This window comes from Hypanus sabinus (assembly GCF_030144855.1).
Source record: "Hypanus sabinus isolate sHypSab1 chromosome 24 unlocalized genomic scaffold, sHypSab1.hap1 SUPER_24_unloc_8, whole genome shotgun sequence".
Taxonomy (NCBI): domain Eukaryota; kingdom Metazoa; phylum Chordata; class Chondrichthyes; order Myliobatiformes; family Dasyatidae; genus Hypanus; species Hypanus sabinus.
Genome location: NW_026778951.1, coordinates 204,217 through 229,324, shown reverse-complemented (window position 1 = coordinate 229,324; position 25,108 = coordinate 204,217). Strand labels below are relative to the sequence as shown.

At 43.0% G+C, this 25,108-nt stretch overlaps 1 protein-coding gene across 1 annotated transcript; it reads left to right on the top strand.

The window, feature by feature from the left end:
• The first annotated feature begins 3,440 nt into the window (after window positions 1-3,440).
• Window positions 3,441-13,102, top strand: LOC132385535 (adiponectin receptor protein 2-like). The gene is made up of 5 exons (XM_059957667.1): window positions 3,441-3,470; window positions 5,707-5,726; window positions 10,281-10,468; window positions 10,704-10,897; window positions 13,025-13,102. The coding sequence occupies exons 1-5, from the start codon at window positions 3,441-3,443 to the stop codon at window positions 13,100-13,102; spliced, it is 510 nt and encodes a 169-aa protein (XP_059813650.1).
• The last annotated feature ends 12,006 nt before the right edge of the window (window positions 13,103-25,108 follow it).

The following is a 25,108-nucleotide window of genomic DNA, read 5'->3' as shown; positions in this document are numbered from 1 at the left end:
CCGGTATGTCAGTCTATGGCCTCCTCTATGCCGCAATGAGGCCACATTCAGGTTGGAGGAACAACTCTTTATATTCTGTCTGGCTAGCCACCAACCTGCCGGCATGAACTCGATTTCTCAAACTTCTGCTAATTGCCCCCCCTTTCCATTCCACATTCCCATTTCCCTCTCACCGTATCGCCTTACCTGTCCATCTCCTCCCTGTGCTCCTCCCCCTTCCCTTTCTTCCATGGTCTTCTGTCTTCTCCTATCAGATTTCCCACTCCTCCAGCTCTTTATCTCTTTAAACAATCAACTTCCCAGATCTTTACTTCACCCCCTACCCTTCTCCTGATTTCACATAGCATCTACACCCTTGAAAATCCTCGTCTCCTACCCCCCTCCCCACACCTTCTTACTCTGACATGTCATCTCTTTTTCTCCAGTCCTGATGAAGGGTCTCGGTCTGAAACATTGACTGTTCACTCTTCTCCATAGATGTTGCCTGGGCTGCTGAGTTCCTCCAGCATTTTGTGTGGCTAGCTTGATTTCCAGTATCTGCAGATTTTCTCTAGTTTGTGATCTACATTAGACTGAGTTGTTCAATACAATCATCCATTATCCCCTCAGTACTAATCAAAAGCTTCAAAACCTGGCTTCTACCTCCCTCTGCAGCTGTGGATCCTCACCGGGAGATCACAGTGTGGATTGGAAATAAAATCTCACTGACAGTCAACACCATTGCCCCTCAAGGATGCGTGCTTAGCCCACTGCTCGACTCCCTCTACATCCACGACTGTGTGGCTCAGCACAGCTCAAGCAGCGTTTATAAATGAATCAAGGTGTCAGCTATTGTTGACAGAATGTCAGATAGTGATGAGGGGGCCTACAGGAGCAAGTTGTGGTATTGCACTCAACGTCAGTAAGACCAAGGACTTGATTGTGGACTTCAGAAAGAGGAATTTGCAAGAACACACACTAACCGTCGAGGGATAAGCAGTGGGAAGAGTGATCAGCTTCAAGTTCCTGGCTTCACCATCTGTGAAGATCTATCCTGGGCCCAACAGATTGATGCAATTACGAAGGTCTGCTAGTAGTTACGTTAAGAGAGGAGTTTTGATATGTCACCAAAGAGTCTAGAAAATTTCTACAGCTGAACCTTGGAGAGCATCCTGACTGGTTGCGTCACTGTGGTACGGAGACTCCAATGCCAAAGCTGCAGAGGATTGCACATTCACTCAGCTCCATCATGGGAACAGACCTCCCACCATTACGAATATCTTCAAAAGGCCATGCTTCACGAAGGTGGCATCATTATTAAGGACGTTCCCATCACCAGGGAGGAGGTACAGGAGCTCGAACTGCTTCTTCTCCTCAACCATCAGATCTGTGAATGGGCCATGAGGCAACAAATACTGTCACAATACATTTCTCTCTTTTCACACTACTTACTTGTTTTATATTTCTTATTGTAACTTGTAATTGTGGTTTTGCATTGTACTGCTACTGCAAAACAACCAAGTTCATGACTGTCAGTGACAATAATCCTGATTCTGACAGCCTCCCCTCTGTGGACGTCGTCTATGCCTCTTACTGCCTCATAAAGCTGCCCATATAATCAAAGATCCCCACCCACCCCAGACACTCTCTCCTCCCCTCCCCTCCCCTCCCCTCTCCACTGAAAGCATGTACCACCAGGCTCAAGGACAGCTGTCAGATTATTGAATGGTTTCCTAGTATGATAAGATGGACTCTTGACCTCACAATCTGCCTGCAAAGCACTTTCTCTGTAACCATAACACTTTATTCTGCATTCTGTACAACCTCAATGCACTGTTGTAATGAAAAGCTCTGTACGGATGGCATGCAGTTTTTCACTATACCTCGGTGCATGTGTGACAATAACAAACAATGCAGTTTCCATAGATGCTGCCTGACCTGTTGAGTTCCTCCAGCATTTTGTGTGTGTTGATTTGGATTTCCAGCATCTGCTGAATCTCTCGTGTTTACAATTCAATTCATTGTTCGTACATGAATTCAGATTCCGATATTATCAAAAATTCAACTTATGTCAACCACATCTAGATCTTTAGTGTATAACAGAGGAAGGATCTCAGCATCTGTGTGTCTTCCTGAAGACCTGGGGAACGGTACACCTAGTGCTGGAAGATGGGGTTAGGTTGGGTTGTGATGGGCTGAATGGCAGTCCCCTCTCACCCGGTGAAATTCCTGACCAGTACTGGCGTGAGAGTGGAACTTTTCAGTGGTGGGGTCAAAATCAGATTTATTATCACCCAAAGTACATATATTTCACCATGTACAACCCTGAGATTCATTTTCTTGTGGGCATTCTCAGTAAATTCAAAAACCGTAATAGAATCAAAGGACGGACCTACAATCAATGTGAAAAAGACAACAAGCTGTGCAAATGGAAAGGAAATTATCATAATAAATAAATATTAAGAACATGAGATGAAGGCTCCTCGAAAGTGAATCCATATGTTGAGGGAACGGTTCGGTGACGGGTGAGGGACGTTATCCCCACTCGTTCAAGAGGCTGACGTTTCAGGGGTAATAACTGTTCATGAACCTGGCAGTGAGAGTCCTGAGGCTCCTGTAGTTGTTCCCTGATGGCAGCATTACAGTGTCGCGAGATACAACGCAAAAGACACATATACAATATATAGCTAGGGTGCCTAAGACTTTTTACACAGTACTGTATTTGTCAATGTGGAGTGGAGAGTGAGTGGCAGGAACAAAGGATGTTGGGCATGGTGAGGGTGGAGCGCTGCGGGAGGGGTGGCAGAGAAAGAGAGTGTGGGGTGGGTAGTGCATGTGCGGACATACCCAGCCCTGAGACACCAGGGAAGACTATTTGGTTTATTAATCGTTACTCTGCTGTTTTCCACACCCTTCACTCAGCCGCCTTCCCACTCTCAGTACACAATAGTGACCCAGATCAGAATCAGGTTTACCATCACTCATATATGTTATGAAATCTGTTTTTTGTGGCAGTGTACCAGTGCAATACATAAAATTACCACAGTAATGTGCAAAAGTTGTAGGCCCCCTAGCTATATACTGTATATGTGCCTTTTACATATATACAGTACACAGTAGACTTTTGCACAGTACTGTAAAATTACTATGTTACCAAAAAAGTTTTAAAAAAGGAACAATGAGATTCATTGTCTGTTCAGAAATCTGGTGGTGGGGGGGGAAGAGGCTGTTCATGAATTGCTGAATGTGGATTTTCCCTTTTGACGCTCGTAGCAAGAGGGCGTATCTTGGCTGACAAGGTTCCTTAGTGACGCATGTCTCAAGGCAGCTCTCCCAATGTGTGACAGGGCTCCCTGACTCCTCTGCAGGCAGCACGACGGATTGGATCATGCCGGAACAAGGGGTGGAGGAGGAGGGGATGGACCATCTACAAGTCCTGACCTCAGCAGGCTCACCACGCCATGGAGAAGATGGAGGAGTTTGTCTTCAAGGTAAGACCACCGTGGCCTCTATCAAAATTGACGTCAAATGTACTGTAGAGATACAAGCAGATTTCTACCAGTTGTTGGATCACACGCAAAAAACTGGAGGATCTCAGCAGGCCAGGCAGCATTACAGATGGAAATGAGCACGAGTCCCTTCATCGTGACTGTATGTAGGGAGTGGGACAGAGGAGGGTATAGAATGTGGATGCGGAGGAGAGAACGTATGTGGGGAGGGACAGGGAGGGGTGAACCCAGGGAGTTTGGACAGTGGGTTGAGGAGGGGAAGCAGTGGTTCAGTGACCAGAGGTGGTATAATTGTGCCACTTAATCAAATGAGATGGTACTTACTCCCTGTTCTCTTTCTCACCTGTCCTCTCCCTCCCCAACGCTCCCTTTCCATCCTTCTCCTTCCCCCTCGCTCTCTCCTGCCCACCCTCTCTCTGCCACCACCACCCAACCTATCACCAATACCACATCCCCTCTCTTTCCACCAACACCCCTCCACACCACTCTCTCCCTCACCCCCTCTCTTCCCTCCCGCCTCCACCCTCTCCACCCCCTCCCAATCCCTCCCTCTCCCCTCCACCAACCCCCCCTCCCCCATTCCCACTATCTGCAGGTTTGGGAGGGCAGGTGGCGCGTGATCCCAGACAATTACTTCCTGCTCCATGGTCATCGGCCGCCGATGCCCTCGTTCCATGCCTATTTCTACAGCATCTTCAGGCTGCACACTGAGACGGGGAACATCTGGACCCACCTACTAGGTACCTGAGAGTCGCTCCCACCGCCAGGGTGTGCCGGACTCGGGGAGGCACCATTCTGCTCCATTAACTCGGCCTCATCGAGAATGGCAGCTTAAGTCACTAGCTCCTCTGGAAAAACGAGTATTAAGCCCCGTTAACCCATCAAATAGAGTATTTTTTGAAAAATATTTGAACTGAAAAGGGGCAAGAATGGGGAAAAAGAATGGAAATTTAAAAAAGTGACACTGCGGAGCCTGCGGCCGAGAGGAGTGCAGCGAGCGGCTCTCCTACCCGACCGCATGCTAGCGAGGTGGACGCTGGGCCTTGTTCAGGCGAAGCAGTGAATATGATCGAAATTCTGAAAGAGATAAGGGAGATCCAGAAAGATATAAAGCAGCAGCTACATGATATTCAGTCAGAGCTCGCCAACGTCAATCAAAAAATAGCGGTGGCAGAGACTCGAATTGAGAAGGTGGAAGATCGTGATCAAAACGTGGAACGAATACTGAGTAAGACAATAAAAATATTAAATCACCAAGAAGGTGAACTGGTTGACCTAGAGGGAAGATCACGGTGGATAAAAATCAGAATATACAACGTTCCCGAAGGAGCGGAGAGCTCGTCTATGACGGAGTTTGTCGGAAAGTTGCTGTGGGATGCGCTGGAGCTTCCCTCGACTATGGAGCTGGAAATCGAGAGAACGAATCGCGCGTTAGTCCGGAAGTCTACCCAAGATAAGCCACGCTCAATAATAATTAAATTCCTTCGATACAGTACAAAGGCGGAGATTTTACAAAGGGCCTGGGGTAAGAAGAGAGTGTTTTTCGATGATAAATTAATATATTTCGACCAAGATTACCCCCTGTGGACCTGCAGAAACGTGAAGAATACCCTGAAGTAAAGCGAATATTAAAGCAAAAAAAGGATTAGATTTCATCCTCCGTACCCTGCTAAACTTTTGAGTGTTTTATGACGATGGGATGTCGTCATACCAGACAATGGAAGAGGCGACTACAGACGTGAAGGCCAGAGGGTTGCCCGTCAGCATGATCAAGCCGAGGGAAAGCCTGGCAGAGGAATTATCCCGCTCCACTTGGGAAATAGTGAGAGAATCGAGAAGGCAGGAGATGGGAGGAGGCTGAGAGAAGTACATCAGGAAGATACCGGGAGTTTCCAAAAGACAGTCCTCACCCCATTCAGAAGAGCCATAAGGTTTGGCTAACTTTAAAAATGTTGAGAAGCTAAACGGAAGCAAAAGTAGATGGTGATATACCTATCTCAAGAAATACTTATTATGTCAATTTTATATTACTTAGTTGTTATTCTTTATTCACTCACTTACTCCTTTTTCCCCACCAAAATGAGAATATATATGTGTGCATATATGTGTATGTAAGTAATATATATGTGTGTGTGTGTGCACATATATATAGGAGGAGTACGCAGGGAAATCTTTTCTGTGTAATGGATTTGTTCACTGACCTTTATGAATATTGCAGTTGGGGCCCTCAACTCACAAGTAGGAGGGGTTATACCCCACAGCTAGACATTTCCTCTAGCTCAACGCAGACCTCAGCCTTTGAATCACAAGTTCATTGCCATTTTTGTTATTATTTGCGTTTCTTGGTTCTTATTTGTTCAGGGAGTAGATCGGTTAAGTTTTTTTCTGCTAATTTCAATGATACATTGCCAGATAAATACAGATGGCTAAGGACAAAGTAAAATTCATTTCTTTTAATGTCAATGGGCTATTAAATCCAATCAAACATAATAGAATTTTATCCAAAATGAAAAACGAACAAGCCCATGTAGTATATTTACAGGAAACTCATTTAAGTGATAATGAGCATAGAAAACTAAAGAGAATGGGCTTCACTAATTTGTTTTTTTCCTCATATAAATCAGGACATAGGAGAGGAGTTGCTATTCTTATCGCAAGTAAGCTAAATTTTGAAAAAGTATTCGAAATGGGAGATGAAGAAGGCAGATATATTCTGGTAAGGGGGAATATAGATGGAAATTCAGTTACTCTGTTGAATGTTGAAGTGATACTGGTTTCTTTCAGAAAATTACTGATATTATGGTAGCAGAAACAGAAGGTCTCCTGATATGTGGGGGAGACTTAAATTTACAATTACAACCAAACTTAGACTCTTCCAATAGAAAAACCTATGAAACAAAATCTTTACATAAGAAAGATTTTTTTGAGAATGTTGGTGTAATTGATATATGGAGGGACCTTTTCCCTGACAGAAGGGATTACACTCATTATTCTGCTCCCCATTCTGTATATACAAGAATAGACTATTTCATAACATTTGGAAAAGACAAAGATAAAATAAACACCTGGGAATTGGGACAATAGACCATGCACCTATATACTTATCTGTTGATTTTGACCTACAACCAAAGAATACTATCTGGAAACTAAATTCAAGTCTACTCAATGATCCATACTTTAAGGAACAAATTAAAAAAGAAATTGGTCTAATTAGAATTTAATGATAATGGAGAGGTTTCATCTCCCATTTTGTGGGATACTCTGAAGGCTATCTTAAGAGGGAAAATTATAGCGATATATAAGAAAAAATAAGGAATAAAACATTAGAGGAATTACAAAATAGGCTGAAGGAACTAGAGAAAAACACAAATTGAATTTGGCACAGGATACATTAGGGGAAATTAAAAGAATTGGGAATGAAATTAATTGTTTGGCAATGCAAGAAATCAAGAAAAATTTAATGTTTTTGAAACAGAGACATTATGAAAGTGGATCAAACTCTATGAAAATACTGGCATTGAAATTGAAAAAAAAAGTTAGTAGAAAATACAATTCGTAGAATTAGGGACCCAAGAATGAAAATGATAAAAAATAAGCTAAGTGAAATTCAAGAAGCTTTTAAAGTGTTTTACAAAACTCTATATTCCAAAGTTCCAGGGGGAAGCATAACCCAAATTGACACCTACTTGAATTCTCTAGAGTTACCCACTTTAAGTGAAGACTGCTGACATAACTGAAGTTGAATTAAAAGCTGCAACTAGTAGGCTTAAATTAAGCAAGTCACCAGGATCAGATGGGTATACGGCAGAGTGGTACAAAGAATTTAAAAATGAGTTAATTCTGCTTTACTCCTCACACTGAAATGGGCTCTAAAAAAGGCACAAATGCCAGCCAGTTGGAAGGAAGTGATAATCTCAGCTATATTGAAAGAAGACAAGGATAAAGTGGAATGCAGGTCAATTAGACTAATATCCATTCTTAATGTAGATTATAGATTATTTACTTCCATCATGGACAAACGATTAGAGGAGTTTCTACCCATACTGATACATAATGATCAGACGGGTTTTATACGACAATGCCAGACACAAGACAATATACGAAGGACACTTCACATTCTGGATCATATACAAAAAAATAAAATCAAAGCAGTAGTGATAAGTGTGGACGCTGAAAAGCCATTTGATTTGGTTAATTGGAATTTTCTTTACAGAGTTTCACATAGATTTGGTTTCCAAGACACAATTATTAAAACTATACAGACACTATATGACAATCCTACTGCTAGGATTAAAGTCAATGGATATTTATCAATTGGCGCACGAGACAGGGTTGTGCATGGTCACCGCTACTCTTCGCGTTATATTGGAACCATTAGCTCAATACATCAGACAAAATGAAGAAATCAGGGGAATTACCATTAAAGGGACAGAGCATAAATTGGCTTGTTATGCGGATGACTTTTATCTATCTAGGGCAACCAACATACTCTTTACCTAAATTGATGCAATCCTTTGAACAATATGGTCAATTATCAGAATACAAGATCAACATAGATAAAACCCAATTACTTTCATATTACTATAGCTCACCAAGAGAAATTGAAAGTAGATATCCCTGGGCATGGCACATAGAGTCTTCCAAATATTTGGGCATCATTATGCCAAAAGATTTGGCAAAATTATCAGAATTTAATTATCAGCCTTTATATAAAAAATTAAGGAAGATATGGCAAGGTGGAACCTGGTTCCTTTTTTCAGTCTCACTTCAAGGATTGAGTCTATTAAAATGAATATACTGCCCAGACTGTTATATCTCTTTCAGACCCTACCAATAGAGATTAATCAAAATCAATTCAATGAATGGAACATGATGTTATCAAGGTATATTTGGCAGGGTAAAAGACCTAGAGTTCATCTCAAAACTTTGCAATTAGCAAAGGAAAAGGGGGGATGGGGCCTACCTTCTCTTAGAGATGATTAATTTGCAGCACAGTTGAGAGCTGTGATATGCTGGTGCAACCCATCATATGACGCTCAATGGAAAAACATTGAGGAGCGGGTACTTCCCATCCCCATACAAGCAATTTTGGCTGATAACAACCTGCAAAGGTATCTAAATACTATTGATAACCCATGGGTGAATTTGACTCTTAAAATATGGAAAACTACTATAAAAGAATATAATCTAGAGGGAGATATTGCAATTCTTATATGGTGTGCTTATGACTGGGATTTTACACCAAATAAATTGGATGCTGGATGTAAGGACTGAACAGCTAAAGGAATAACAGTTCTTTGCAACATAATGAAAGGAACACTGTTCAGTTTTGAAATGCTTAAAGAGTAACACTTATTAGAAAAACAAGATTTTTATCGGTATTTAAAGATGTGACAATATGTTAATAAGATGCTTAAAAATGTAACCAAGGCAAGTACATGCTTGACAGAGCTATTTAGAAAGGCATATAATTCAGTTAACAGTAGTTGAATCATTTTAAGCATGTATAAAGGGTTGTCAAATCCTAAAACACATTCAACTTAATATATTAAAACAAAATGGGAGAAGGAAGGAGGGATAATTATATCTGAGGAAGAATGGACAATAATATGGAGGTATCAATGGAAGTGTACCAGTTCACAGAAATGGAGGGAGTTTGGATGGAAAAACGATAATAGATTTGGTTACAGCTTCTCAAAAATCCCATTATGATAGTAACCTCGAGGAAATCTGCAGATGCTGGAAATTCATACAAACACACACAAAATGCTGGTGGAACACAGCAGGCCGGGCAGCTTCTCCCTATAGATGCTGCCTGGCCTGCTGTGTTCCACCAGCATTTTGTACGTGATGATAGTAACCTCCCTGTTTGCTGGAGAAATTGTGGAAATCAAAATGCAAATCATTATATTTTTTGGGACTGCCTGTTATCAAAACTATTGGAGGGGGGATACACAATGCCCTACAAGACATCTTTAAATGTGAAATACCCTTAGAGAGTAAGACCATATATTTTGGATATATACCTCAAGAATGGTTGAAAAGAGATAAATATTTAATGAATATACTGTTGGTGGCCAATAAAAAGACTCTTACTAGGAAATGGTTATCACAGGAGAGCCCAACTTTAAATACATGGATGGAAATTACAATGGACATTTACAAAATGGAGAAGATAACAGCATCTGTTAACCATAAGCTGGAACAATTTAACTCATACTGGGAAAAATGGTTTAACTACATAATGCCTCATAGGCCTGATCTTATTGTCACAAATCAATGAATCTGTTGTGAAAAAAAAGATCACTCCCTACTTGTACATAGTTCTTTCCTTTTGCTTGTTTTTTCTTTCCACTCTTTTCTATAAGTGTGTATCTCAGATAAATACTTTGTGGAGATTTGTGAAATATATTATTATATGATATATATGTACAATGTCTGAAATACATCTTATGGAAATGTTTCTTAGATGATGAACTTCAATAAAAAAATTAAATTACAAAAAAAAAGAAAGACTGCATCGAACAGGATGAACAAACAACCCGTGTGCAAATGAAAGCAAACTCTGCAAATAGAAAAGAAATAATAATAATAAATAAATATCGAGAAGACGAGATAAAGAGTGAGTCCATAGGTTGTGGGAACAGTTCAGTGATGGGGCGAGTGTAATCCAGGGGTCTTTATATGTAGAGTAAAAGATCCCCAGGTGTGGATCTAATCCGGGGGTTCGGGGCAGTCTATATACAGAATAACGCTCACCACGCCACTCACTCGGCCTTGCTGTGCTGGCAGGTTGGATTACTCAGGTATCGCGTTGCTGATCATGGGCAGCTTCGTACCCTGGTTATACTACTCCTTCTACTGCTCCCCCCAGCCCCGGCTCATCTACCTAATCAACGTCTGTGTGCTGGGCATCACTGCCATCGTGGTATCTCAGTGGGACCGCTTTGCCACCCCTCAGTACAGGGCCTTGCGCGCAGGTGAGTGCTGGGCTCAGGGCAGCTGTGTGTGATGTGGGGAGGGAGGGTGAGGAGGGAGGAAGGTTAGGGGACAGAGGTTGAGGAGTCTGGGGAGTTGGAAGAAGAGAGAATGGAAGGATTGGGGGGGAAAGGGGTGGTGAGAGTTGCAGGAAAATGGGGAGAGGAGAAGGTTTGGGGGGAAAGGGGAAGGATGGATGGGGAGAAAAGGAGCTGACAGCTCTCCTCACTCCCACAGGCGTGTTCCTGGGTCTTGGTCTGAGCAGACTAGTCCCCACACTTCACTTCATGTTTGTCGAGGGCTTCATCAAAGCAGCGACGGTTGGACAGCTGGGCTGGCTGTTCCTCATGGCTTTCCTGTACATCGTGGGTGTTGCCGTCTATGCTGCTCGCGTCCCTGAGCGTCTCTTCCCTGGCAAGTGCGATATCTGGGTAAGTACATTGGATCTGAAGGTGATATTGATCAGAAGTCAATGAGGAAATCAAATCGCAAGGGGACAGCCATTTTATTCAATGCTCACAGCAAAAAAAATAATAGTAAAGCTCTAGAAAACACTGGTTAGACCACATGTGGAGTATTGTGTTCAGTCCTGTTCACCTCATTATGAAAGCTTGTGGAAGCTTTACAGAGGAGATTTTCCAGGATGCTGCCTGGATGAGAGAGCATGTCTTATGAGGAAAGTTTGAGTGAGCTAAGACTTTTCTGTTTGGAGAGAAGGAGGATGAGAAGTGATTTGATAGAGATGGACAAGATGCCCAGTGTGTCGCACACAGTCTGTCCCCGTAAACTAGTGCCCAGCATGTCACACAAACTCTGTCCCCATAAACTGGTGCCCAGCGTGTCACACAGGGTCTGTCCCTGTAACCTAGTGCCCAGTGTATCACACACTGTCAGTCCCACCATAACCTAGGGCCCAGTGTGTCACACACGGTCTGTCCCCGTGGACTTGTGTCCAGTATGTGGCACACTTATATCTCCTGTGGATTTGTGTCCAGTATGTGGCACACTTACATCTCCTGTGGATTTGTGTCCAGTATGTGGCACACTTACACCTACTGTGGATTTGTGTCCAGTCTGTGGCACACTTACATCTCCTGTGGACTTGTGTCCAGTATGTGGCACACTTCCATCTCCTGTGGACTTGCGTCCAGTCTGTGGCACACTTCCATCTCCTGTGGACTTGTGTCCAGCATGTCACACACTTCCATCTCCTGTGGATTTGTGTCCAGCCTCTGATCCTTGTACACTCATTAGGTACACCTGTACACCTGCTCATTAATGTGAATATCTTTTCATCCAGTCATGTGGCAACAACTCAATGCATAAAAGCATGCAGACATGGTGCAGAGGTTCAGTTCAAAATTCCAAAAACGTTTATTATCAAAGTACATATATGTCACCAATTCAACTCCGAGATTTGTTTTCTTGTGGGCATATGCAACAAATCGATAGAAGATCAGTGAAAATCACTGAAAGACATTCACTAGGACATTCAACCAGAATGCTGAGGACAATAAGCTGTGCAAAGACAAAAAGAAATAATAATAATAATAAATAAATAAACATTGAGAACATGAAGAGTCCTTGAAAACGAGTCCATAGATTGTGGGAACAGGTCACAATTGGGGCAAGTGAAGTTATCCCCCACTTTGGTTGAGGGGCAATAACTGTTCCTGAACCTCGTTTTGGTGAATCCTGAAGCTCCTGTACCTTCTTCCTGATGGCAGCAGTAAGAAGAGTGCATGACCTGGGCAGTGAGAGTCGCTGATGATGGATGCTGTTTTCCTGTAACAGCGTTTCATGTAGATTGGCTCAGTGATGGGGAGGGCTTTACCCATGATGAACTAGGCCATATCCACTCCTTTTTGTAGGATTTTCTATTTAAGGGCATTGGTCATTGTTTACCAGCTTGTGATGCAGCCAGTCAATAATACGCTCCACCACTCATCTATAGAAGTTTGTCAAAGTTTTAGATGTCACGCTGAATCTCCACAAACTCATAAGGAAGTAGAGGCGCGACCATGCTTTCTTCATAATTGCACATATGTGCTGGGCCCAGGACAGGCTCTAAAATAATAACGCAGAGAAATTCAATGTTGCTTACCCTCTCTACCTCTGATCCTCTGAGGAGGACTGGCTTGAGGACCTCTGGTTCCCTACTCCTGATGTCAATAATCAGCTCCTTGGTGTTGCTGACATTGAGTGAGAGGTTGTTGTTACGACCACCTTTGATTCAGTCCACAACACTGGTATCATCAGCAAACTTGAATCTGGTGTTGGAATCAATTTTTTAAGCTTTAATAAGATAGTTGAATTAATAAATTTTTTAGCCATTGCCGTTTACTAACCTATTTAACTGGTGTATTTTTCACAATATTTGGTGTCTGTCTCTACCTACTGATGGAAAAGCGGTACAACAGTTACATATGGTTTATCTCCTTCAGCATAGGCACATGACTTTTAACTCACCTCAGGAATTTGGCTGATCTGAGTATATAAGTGTCAGACTCTGCAAAATGACAATCTTTTTTCTTGTTTTTCTCTTTGTATTCTTTTAGTTTTATCTGTTCTTTTGTTTAAACTTTGAAATGAACAATTGTGAAGCAACAAGTTTTTACTCATCCTTGGACTCCTAAAAGAACCTGGGGATGGAAAAATCAGTAGATCCCACAATGGCACTGGAGCTGTGCTTAGGCACACAGTCATAGGTGTAGAGCAGGAGGTTAAGCACACAGCCTTCTGGCTCCCCTGTGCTGATGGAGATGTAAACTAATCTGAACTAACTGGGGTCTGGAAGTGAGGAAATCCAGAATCCAATTGCACGAGGAGGTATTGCTGCTAAGGTCTTGGAGCTCTTCGATGAGTTTTCAGGGGATGATGGTATTAAATGCTGAGCTGGTGTTGATAAAGAGCATCCTGGTGTATGTAGGCATCTTTGCTGTCCAGATGTTTCAGGGTTGAGTGAAGAGACAATGAAATGGCATCTGCACTGGTAGGCAAACCGGAGTGGATCAAAGTCGATTTGATATGTTTCATCGCTATCCTCTCAGAACACTTCATCATCATGGATGTAAGGGCTACTGGGTGAGGCAGGTCACCAAGCCCTTCTTGGGCACGGGAATAATTGAAGCCTGCTTGAAGCAGGTGGATACCACACACTCCTGAAGCGAGAGGCTAAAGATCTCCCTGAGCACACTAGCCAGATGATCAACACCAGTCTTTAGTATTTGGCCAAACCAAGTTGTTCTTCAGAACAAACATCAAAATGGGGAAGATATGTGATTTAAGTTACTTTGACCATGAATTTAATATTACAGCTTGCCAGAGTGGCTTGAGTACCTCAGAAATTGCTGATCTCCTGGGATTTTCAAGCACAACAATCTCTAGAGTTTACAGATGGTGGTGCGAAAAACAATCAAACATCCAGACAGCGGTAGTTCTGTGGGTGAAAACGCCTTGTTAATGAGAGAGGTCTGAGGAGAATGGCCTGACTGATTCAAGCTGACAGGAGGGCAACAATAATTTAAATAACCACGTTTTAGGAAGGTGCAGTCTGACCACTCTTCACTGTACATACACGGTTCCTCCGTGGAGAGAGTTGGGAGCACCAAGTTTCTGGGAGTGCACAGAATGGATGATCTCACGTTGTCCCTCAAAATCACCTCTTTAGTCAAGAAAGCACAGCAGCATCTTCACTTCCAAGGAGACTGAGGTGTATGAGGACTCCCCGCCTCATTCTAACCAGTTTTTACAGGAGTACCGTTGAGAGTGTCCTGGCCAGCTGCATCACCCTCTAGTACAGGATGGCAAGGCACCTGAAGGCAAGATGCTACAAAGGATTGTGAGGACTACTGAGGGGGTGATTGGGGTCTCCCTTCCACCCACTGGAGATATTTATCAGGGACCCTTAACAATCCCTCCCATCCGTCCAACAATCTCTTTGATCCCCTACTGCCGGGCAGGAGCATTATGACAAGAACTGTTAGGATGAGAAACAGCATCTTCCCCCAGATGGTAAGACGATTGAATTCCCGGCCACCACCCAGGTCTCGTAATGTATGAAGCGCTGGTAGTGCCATACTGTCCACTTTTTTGTGTCGTAAATGCACCTTATTATTTGTTAATTTATTTGTGCTAGTATTACTTCATATGTTATGCGTGTGATTATACGTACCGTGTTGTGCACCTTGGCCTGAAGGAACGTTTACATGCGTACAGTTGACTGACAATAATTCAATTCAATTCGAGTTTAATTCTCCTTCAACCATACATGAGTACTAATGAATACAGCCAGATGAGACAGCATTACTCCGGGACTACCAGTATCAGCCCTACACGTAGAAATTGGAACTAAGAAGGATGCAATTGATGGCAAATTACTGGGCTAATTTGCAGGGGCACAATGATTCTCACCTTGCTGAAGGAGTGTTGCTGGAGTCCTGGGAAACTGGGAAGTTTCAGAGGAATAACTTTAGTCAGGAAGGGTATGATATTGCTAAAGAGTGTGGAATGTTTGATCTAAGGATAAGTCCTTCAGTAGTTTATCCAGTGGTAGCTCCATCGAAGCTTGTATGGCCTGACATAGACTGGCATTTGTTAGAGGTAAAAAGGCAAGGAAAATATAAAACTGATTTGGTAAGTGCATTTAACTGTCATGTGATGGCAAAGTATAGTGATTATACTCAGGTTTATACGGATGGTGCTAAGGAACCTGAAACAGGAGTGACAGGGTTTGGGGTGGCTATACCAGCAGAAGGACATCTAATAAGTTAGGGGAGTATACAGTGGAGATGTTGGTTGTGTTGAGATGGGTGGAGAAAGCTGGACTAGTCAAAGTGTTGATGTGCTCATATTCATCCTCAGTTCTAGCAAGTTTAAGGTCTTTACACTCAAACAGTCAGCAAGATGTATTTTATGAAGTCCTTCAGTCAGTCACAAGAATTGCAAATCGGGGAGGTCAGGTAAAATTTCTATAGGTTCCAGCACATGTAGGGTTGAAGGGGAATGAGATAATAATTAGCACTGAGACAGGCCATCTCGGCCCTTCTAGTCCGTGCCGAACGCTTACTCTCACCTAGTCCCACTGATCCACACTCACTCATAACACTCCATTCCTTTCCTGTCCATATACCTATCCAATTTTACTTTAAATGTCAATACCGAACCTGCCTCTACCACTTCAACTGGAAGCTCGTTCCACACAGCTACCACTCTCTGAGTAAAGAAATTCCCCCTCGTGTTACCCCTAAACTTTTGTCCCCTCACTCTCAACTCATGTCCTCTTGTTTGAATCTCCCCTCTCTATGGAAAAAGCCTATCCATGTCAACTCAATCTATCCCCTCATAATTTTAAATACCTCTATCAAGTCCCCCCTCAACCTTCTACGCTCCAAAGAATAAAGACCTAACTTGTTCAATCTTTCCCTGTAACTTAGGTGCTGAAACCCAGGTAACATTCTAGTAAATTTCTGTACTCTTTCTATTTTGTTGACATCTTTCCTATAATTTGGTGACCAGAACTGTACACAATACTCCAAATTCAGCCTTACCAATGCCTTGTACAATTTTAACATTACATCTCAACTCCTATACTCAATGCTCTGATTTATAAAGGCCAACATACCAAAAGCTTTCTTCACCACCCTATCCACGTGAGATTCCACCTTCAGGGAACTATGCACCATTATTCCTAGATCACTCTGTTCTACTGCATTCTTCAGTGCCCTACCATTTACCATGTATGTCCTATTTGGATTATTCCTACCAAAATGTAGCATCTCACACTTATCAGCATTAAACTCCATCTGCCATCGTTCAGCCCACTCTTAACTGGCCTAAATCTCTCTGCAAGCTTTGAAAACCTACTTCATTATCCATAAAGCCACCTATCTTAGTATCATCTGCATACTTACTAATCCAATTTAACCCCATAATCCAGATCATTGATGTATATGACAAACAACATTGGATCCAGTACAGATCCCTGAGGCACACCACTAGTCACCGGCCTCCAACCTGACAAACAGTTATCCACCACTGCTCAGGGAGGGGAAAGGGAGGCATTTATATCAAACACAAAAAAATGTTGCAGGTACTAGGGTAGGCAGTGGACACAGAAGAGAGGAAACTGTGTGGACTAGGTTAAGGCTGGGGCACTGGGCACTAAACAAAACATTGAAAATGGTAGGGAAACACCAGACAGGATTATGTGAGGAATATCAGGAAGGGGAGTCAGTAGAACATGTAGTTCTGAGTTGCAGGAAGTATGGGATGCAGAGAGAGCGAGATGATGAGAATTAATCTAAGGGAATTGGGGGATGCAGGAATTCACATTAAAAGGGTGAGAGAGCACATGTTGGGGTATTTTTAGCTTTTTATAGGATATGACGGATAAAGGGGAATAGGGATGGCCAAAAGGGTATGTGTGTGTGAGATTGGGTGAAGGGATTTAGAATGTGAGTCTGGGACAGAAGGTGGCGGTAATGCTCCATTAAGCTGGGTGCCAACCGCCGTAAAACAAGACAGGGAGAGGGGCAGCAGGTAGGAGCGGGGATTTCATCGCCACCTGTATCCGAACCGCGACTGAGGGACAGTCCCGGTCCACCCCACCCCCGCAATCCGGATACCCGGGCGCCGGGGAACGACCGCGCACAGTGCAGTGCGTGACGCATATAGGGGTCCCTTGGCAGTAGAGGTTTCTGGGTAAGGAGGCGGCCATGCTTCATACTACTTTCAGCGCCAGTTGAGAGGATGGGTTTGGAAGAGGGAATGGGAGCGGATGGCAACACTGCCGAGCTCCAGCTTCGATATGCAGCAAACTTGGATATGGTATTGGAGCTGTACTTAGTAACACAATCAATCGTGTAGCAGGGGGGCTTAAGTACACATCCCTCAGGTGCACCTGTGCCGATAGAGATTGTGGAGGTGATGTTTTTGCCAATCCGGAATGCGGAACAGAAATATAGTTCCCATGTTCAAAAATTCAAAGTAAAATTTATTGTCAGAATACATAACAGGATCAGTGAAGGTGCAAGAGCATAGAAGATAACAAGCTGTCAAAATGCAACTGTAAATAAATAGCAAGATGTATTGACAGCATGAAGTAACAAGATAAAGAGTCCTTAAAGTAAGTCCTTCAATTGGTTGTGGGAATATCTCAATAAGTGTAATTATCCACTTTTGTTCAAGAGCTTTGATGGTTGAGGGGTTGGTGGTGCAAGTCCTGATGCTTTTGTACCTTCTGCTAATGACAGCAGCGTGAAAAGAGAATGATGTGGGTGGTGAGGATCTCTGATGATAGATGCTGCTTTCCTGTGACAGTGCTTCATGTAGATTGCTCAGTGGTTGGGAGGGTTTTACCTGTTGTGTACTGGGCCAAAGCCACCACCTTTTATTGGATTTTCCATTCAAAAGCATTGGTGTTCCCATGCCAAGATGTTATACAGTCAATACACTCTCCACTACACATCTGTAGACGTTTTGCCAAGGTTTTTGATATCATGCCAAATCTCCACAGCCTCCTGAGGAAGTAGAGGCACTGTCATGCTTCTTTTGCAATTACATTTATATGATGGGTCCAGGACAGGTCCTCTGAGATAGTGTCACCCGGATATTTAAATTTATTAACCCTCTCCGCCTCCAATGCTCCAATGAGACCTCTGGTTTCCTCCTCTTTAAGTCTATAATTGATCTTGAGAGAAGTGATTGTTATACCATTTTGGCCAAATTTTCAAACTCTCTCCTGTATGCTGATTCACTACCACCTTCGATTATGGCCTACAACCAGGGTGTCATCAGCAAATTTGAATATGGTGTTAGAGCTGGATTGGGTCCATAACATTCCCAAGGGTGAGGGTGAGCAGCCAAAAGTCTCGGTATATGTTAGCCCCAATGGCAAAGGCAGACAAGGGGAGGAGGTCCTGAAGAGAGATTTTAGGGAGCTAGGGAGAAGCTAGTAATCTCTGGATTGCTGCTTGTGCCACATGCCAGTGAGGGTAAGAAAAGTAAGATTTGGCAGGTGAATTCTTGGCTGAGGAACTGGAGCAGGGGAAGGGGTTTCTTCTGTGGCTGGTATGACTCACTAAAGGGACAGGTTACACTTGAACCTGAGGAGTTCCAATATCCCTTGCAGGCAGGTTGGCTCAAGTTGTTCAGGTGGGTTTAAACTAATTTGGCAGGGGTATGGGAACTGGAGAGATATTGGTGAGGATGAGGGAGTTGGTTTTCAAGCAGGCAATGTATAGTGTGATTCCTAGCAAGGAGAGGCTGATAATAGGGCAAAATTGCAGTCAACAGGAAGAGCCACAACTGAAAAGGTGGACAAAATCAAAAAGAGTGAATACAGGGCTGAAGGTGTTATATTTGAATTTGCGCCATATATGGAGTAAAGTAGATGATTGTGGTTACAGATCTCCAAAGCCTCAGCTATAACCTCTGCCATTTCTTTCAGTACCCTGGGGTGCATTCCATCAGGACCACATGACTTGTCTATCTTTAGGCACACAAGTTTGCTCATCACTACCTTTTTAGTGATAGCTAGTGTATCAAGGTCCTCGCCTCTATATCTCGCTTGTAGTTAACCACCTCACTCCCTTCTCATTTCATTTTCACTGCTTCTAAAGGGCAGTGTGTAATACTACTGGGCTGCTAGAAAACACCACTGTCCTCCGAAGTCTGAAAGCAGAAAGGGGAGCCATAAGTTGGATGTTCAGTGGAGTAGGGTGAGAAGCACAGGGCAGAGTTAGGGGCTGTGGGCAGCGGTGCGGGTAAGAGCAGGGAAACAGAGCCAGGGAGGAGTGACGATGACCGGCCAAGCATGTGGAATGTGACTATTTTTGCTCTGGCTTCTCTCCTCTTCCTTTCCAGTCCAGATGAAAAGTCTCAGCCATTTATTCCCCTCCATTGATGTTGCCTGACCTGCTGAGGTCCAACGTTTTGTGTGTGTTGCTCTGGGTTTCCTGCATCTGAAGAATCTCTTGTGTTTACGATTCTCCAAATGTGGCTTCAACCAGTCTCTTAAATGTTTAACTGCACCATGACCTCCAAACCTTTGTACGCAGGGCCCTGATTTATTTAGTTGAGTGTGCCAAAAGCCTTTTTCACCATCCTGTCAACCTTTCACTCTAGTTTCAGTAAGCCATACATGTGTACTCCAAGGTTTCTCTGTCCTGCAGCACACCCCAGGGCTTCACAGTTCTCTACAAAATTCCAACCCGAGTTTGACCGTACAAAATGCAAAATCCAATGTAAACTCCAGTTACCATTCCTCAGCCCATGTACTCATCTGACTGAGATTGCCCTGTATAAGCTTTTCACTGCTCACTGTGCCATCTGCAAACTTACTAACCTTGCATTGTACATTCTCATCCAAATCACTGAAATGGTTGACAACGTCTGCAATAGTCTCCACAGCACAGCACTAGTTAAGTCTCCCAACTTCACCATTTGCTTTCTACCATCAAGCCAAGTGTGTATCAGATTAGTCAGCTATCCCCGATTCCTTGTGATCTGTACTTCCAGTGCAGTCTACCAAAGTTCAAAGTAAATTTACTATCAAACTGCGTATACTATATACAACCTTGTGATTTGTCTTTTTATCGGCAGTCACAAAACAAAGAAAACCAATGGAACCTATTTAAAAAGGGAAGTCCATCAAACAACCAAGTTGCAGGGGAAAAAAAACAAATTGTGCAAACAATGAAAGTAAGTAAATCCCGTTCAGAACTGAAGTTCACAGAAGTGAGTCCACGGACACAAGGCCGGCATCTGATGAAGGAGCCCATTAGTTGCAGGCCACTGCCTTAGAACAGCGCAGAGAAGAGTAAAACTTCTAGGGCAGCAAGCTGGACACTGGCCTCTTGCTCTTCCTCTGGCCCCAACAGCCTGACCTTTTCAGTCTGGCCCTTGCTCTCAGACCCATGCCATGCTGGTGTGACATAGTCTTGGGCTGAGATCCACCACCCCAAACTTTTCAAATCTGGTCGACGGGTGAGATTCTAAATTGGAGAAAGGACCATTTATTCTACCAGACAGGATCTGGCAAGTGTGGATTGGGACAGGCTGTTTTATTGCAAACATGTACTTGCTAAGTGGGAGGCCTTCAAAAGAGAACAAAGCCTGTCAGAATAAAAGATAAAGAAAATAGGGTTAGGGATAATTGGTTTTTGAGAGGTGTTGAGGCCCTAATTAAGAAAAAACATGTGTCACAGGTACAGGCAGATAGGTACGGAGTACAAGAAATGCAACAGAACACACAATTATACAGAAGTCTAATGGAAGGCATGCAGTTGCTCTGTTGGGGCATATTCTGGATTGATAAGACCTAGGAACAGAATTAAGCCATTCAGCCCATCTAGTCTGCTCTGCCATTCCTTCATGGCTGAATCTGGATCCCACTCAACTCCAATTTTGAAGTTGTGCCCTTTAGTTCTGGATACCACCAGCATAGGAAACATCCTCTCCACATCCACTTTATCAAGTCCTTTGAACATTCAGTAGGTTTCAGTGAGATCCTGCTGCATTCTTCTAAATTCCAGTGTGTACAGGCCCAAAGCTGCCAAATGCTCCTGATATGTTAACCCCTTCATTCCTGGACTCTCTCCAGTGACGACACATCCTTTCTGATAAAGCATTATCTCCTTGTTTTTATATTCTATTCTTGAAATAAATGCTACCATTGCCTTCTTTTCCACAGACTCAACCTGTAAATTAACTTTCTGGGAGTCTTGAATGAGGACCCTCTGCACTTCTGATGTTTGAACCTTCTCCCCATTTAGATTATAATCTGCACTTTTGTTCCTTTTACTAAAATGCATTATCATGCTTTTCCCAGCACTGTATTCCATTTGCCAGTTTTTTGCCCATTCTTCCAATTTGTCTCAGTCCTGCTGCAATCACATTGCTTCCTCAGCACTTCTTACCCTTCCACATATCTTCGTATCATCTGCAAACTTTGGCACAAAGCCATCAATTGATGTAAATATTTATTTCAACAGCAACCAATCTTCAGACTTGAACGTGGATTGTAGTTGAGTTTAAAATATACGTAGTCTAGAACTATGGTGTTCTTGGAGCTGCAGGCTGGTAGATTGCAAGCAAAGAAAAACTCCATTGACCTGAAATGCCTGCATATGCATGATTGCAGCCCAGAGTCAGTGGGGATTAACATACATTTTGGGTACATTGAGCATTGGTATGAAGATCGAAGTATTTTAAAATCATTTGTAATCCAGTTGAAGAACTGTGGATACATTGTACCTGTAGAATAGTCCTGCTGTTACCTTTGATCTTTGGCGTATAAGAATGTCATATAAAATTGGGCCGGGGAGGCCTCCACTTCCAAGAGTGTCTTCAGTATGACGCCCGCTTCTTTTGCTGAATAAAAACTTTTATATTCACCAGATTCACTGTCCCTTTGGGGACTTTGTTCATAGTCACAGCAGTCTGAGCAGAAAAGCTGAATCCTAAGGGATTCTACGGATATGTTAAGAGCAAAAGGGACACAATTGGAATGGTAATCCATGTGTGGAACCAAAAGCAAAGGGGGAGATCTTACATAGACTTTCTGCTTCTGTATTCACTCAGGAGACACTGAACATGGAAAAGGGGAGCACAGCAGGAGGAACAAATAAGGTGCTTGAGTTTAAGAAAAGTAGGGGAACACTTGGGAGATAAATCAGGGGGGTAATAGAAGGCATGCAGTTGGCCTGGGAGACAGAGGAAGGGGAATCCTAAGGGTTTCTACAGATATGTTCAGAAAAAAGGAACTGCAAAGGACAGAACTGGTCCTCTGGAAGACCAGATCCATGTGTGGAGTGAAATGAGGTGGGGAGACCTTAAATAGGTTTTTTGGCCTCTGTATTTACTCAGGAGTTGAACACAGTGTCTGTAGAAGTTGGACAAAATGGTATCAATGATGTGGACCTTCTACAGATTACAGGGGAGGGTGGTGCTGTTTGCTATGCTAAGGGAAGGTTTGGGTGTACAAATCCCCTGGGACTCATAAGGTGTTCCCTCAGATCTTACAGGAGGCAAGTGCAGAAATATTTACATACAACACAGGAACAGACTATCTGGCCCCACAATGTTGTGCCGAACGAGCTCCGTAGCGAAAACTAATTCCTCTCATCTGTACCATGTCCATCCATATCCTTCCATTTCCTTACATCTATGTGCCAGTCGAAATCTCTTATGTATTTGCCTTTTCTCACCATTGAACCTACCCCCTCTCACCTTCAATATATGCCCTCTGGTATTAGACATTTCAATCCTGGGAAACAAATACTCTCTGTCCACTCTCTCTGTGCCTCAACCTCCGACGCTCCAGAGAAAACAACCCAAGGTTACCCAGCCTCTCATGATAGCACAAGCCCTCTAAACTGGGCATCATCCTGCTAAACCTCTTCTGCATCCTCTCCGAAGCCTCAACATCCCTCCTATAGTGGGGCGATCAGAACTGTATGCAATACTCCAGATGTGGCCTAACCAGAGTTTATATTACATAGTTACAACATAGCCTCCTGAGTTTTTAACTTAATGACTTGTCTTATAAAAACAAGAGTAGAGAGGTCATGTTGCAACTCTACAAATCTCTGGTGAGACCGCACTTAGAGTATTGTGTTCAGTTCTGGTCACTTCATTATAGGTAGGATGTGGAAGCTATGGAGAGGGTGCAGAGGAGATTTACCAGGATGTTGCCTGGTTTGGAGAACAAGTCATATGAAGCAAGGTTAGCAGAGCTGGGATTTTTCTCTTTGGAGCGTAGAAGAATGAGAGGGGAATGAGAAAGTCTACAAGATTATGAGAGGCATAGATAGGGTGGATAGTTGTTTCCCAGGGCACCGATAGCAAACACCAGAGGGCATATGTACAAAATTAAGGGAGAGAAGTTTAGGGGAGACATCAGGGGTAAGTTGTCAGAGGGTTGTGAGTGCCTGGAATAACTTGCCAGTGATGATGGTGGAGGCTAAAACATTAGGGGTATTTAAGAGCCTCCTGGACAGACACATGGATGAAAGAAAAATAGAGGGTTATGGGGTAGTGTGGGTTTCGTACTTTTTTTTTAAGGATTATGTGGGTCGGCACAACACGGAGGGCTGAAGGGCCTGTACTGTGCTGTAGTGTTCTATGGTTCTAACGAGCATTCCATCAGGCTTCTTAACCACCTGATCAACCAAGGAGATAGGAACTCTGATCCCAAGAACACTCTGCTCAGCTGCACTGTTAAGGACTTTTGCCCTGTAGTGCCCCAGTTTGAGACCATGCTTCGTTTTGGTGGAGCAATTGTGTTGTCCAGTACTTTATATTCAGCAGATTTTCTCAGAATTGAGTTAGTGTTCATTTCATTGCATTGTACAATAGAGTTTTTCATTTTTGCTGTTTAAAATGAAAATTTAGTTGATTAGTTTGGGCTTGTTGGTTTGGCCAATAGGATTTGTCTTGTTAGCATTTTTTATGTGTGAGGGCATGTGATTGAAGAAGGAGGAATACGGAGAATGGAAATGGACAGTGACCATTCAAGAGGAACATTGTAAAAGGTTCACAGAATCCATTTGGTAGGACAGACTCAGGTTTATTATCACCGGCATGTGACATGAAATTTGATAACTTAGCAGCAGTAGTTCAATGCAATACATAATCTAGCAGAGAGAAAATTTAATAATAATAAATAACATAAAACAATATTAAATAAACAAGTAAATCAATTAAGTATATTGAATAGATTATTAAAATGTGCAAAAACAGAAATACAAAAAAGTGAGGTAGTGTCCAAAGCTTCAAAGTTCATTCAGGAATCAGATGGCAGAGGGGAAGAAGCTGTTCCTAATTCACTGAGTGTGTGCCTTCAGGCTTCTGTACCTCCCACCTGATGGTAACAGTGTGAAAAGGGAATGCCCTGGGTTCTGGAGGTCTTTAATAATGGACGCTGCCTTTCTGAGACACCTCTCTCTAAAGATGTCCTCAATACTTTGTAGATTAGTGCCCAAGATGGAGCTGACAAGACTTACAACCTTCTGCAGCTTCTTTCGGTCCTGTGCAGTAGCCCTTCCATACCAGACAGTGATGCAGCCTGTCAGAATGCTCTCCACGGTAGAACTATAAAAGTTTTGAGTGTATTTATTGACATGCCAAATTGCTTCAAATTCCTAATAAAGTATAGCCACTGTCTTGCCTTCTGTATAACTATATCGATATGTTGGGACCAGGTTAGATCCTCAGAGATCTTGACACCCAGGAACTTGAAACTGCTCACTCTCTACACTTCTGATCCCTCTATGAGGACTGGTATGTGTTCCTTTGTCTTACTCTTCATGAAGTCTACAATCAGCTCTTTCGTCTTACTGATGTTGAGTGCCAGGTTGTTGCTGTGACACCATTCCACTAGTTGGCATATCTCACTCCTGTACACCCTCTCGTCACTACCTGGGATTCTACCAACAATGGTTGTATCATCAGCAAATTTATATATGGTGTTTGAGCTATGCCTAGCTATACAATCATGTGTATATAGAGAGTAGAGCAGTGGGCTAAGCACACATCCCTGAGGTGCACCAGTGTTGATCCTCAGTGAGGAGGATATGTTATCAGCAACCCACACAGACTGTAGTCTTCCCGTTAGGAAGTCGAGGATCCAATTACAGAGG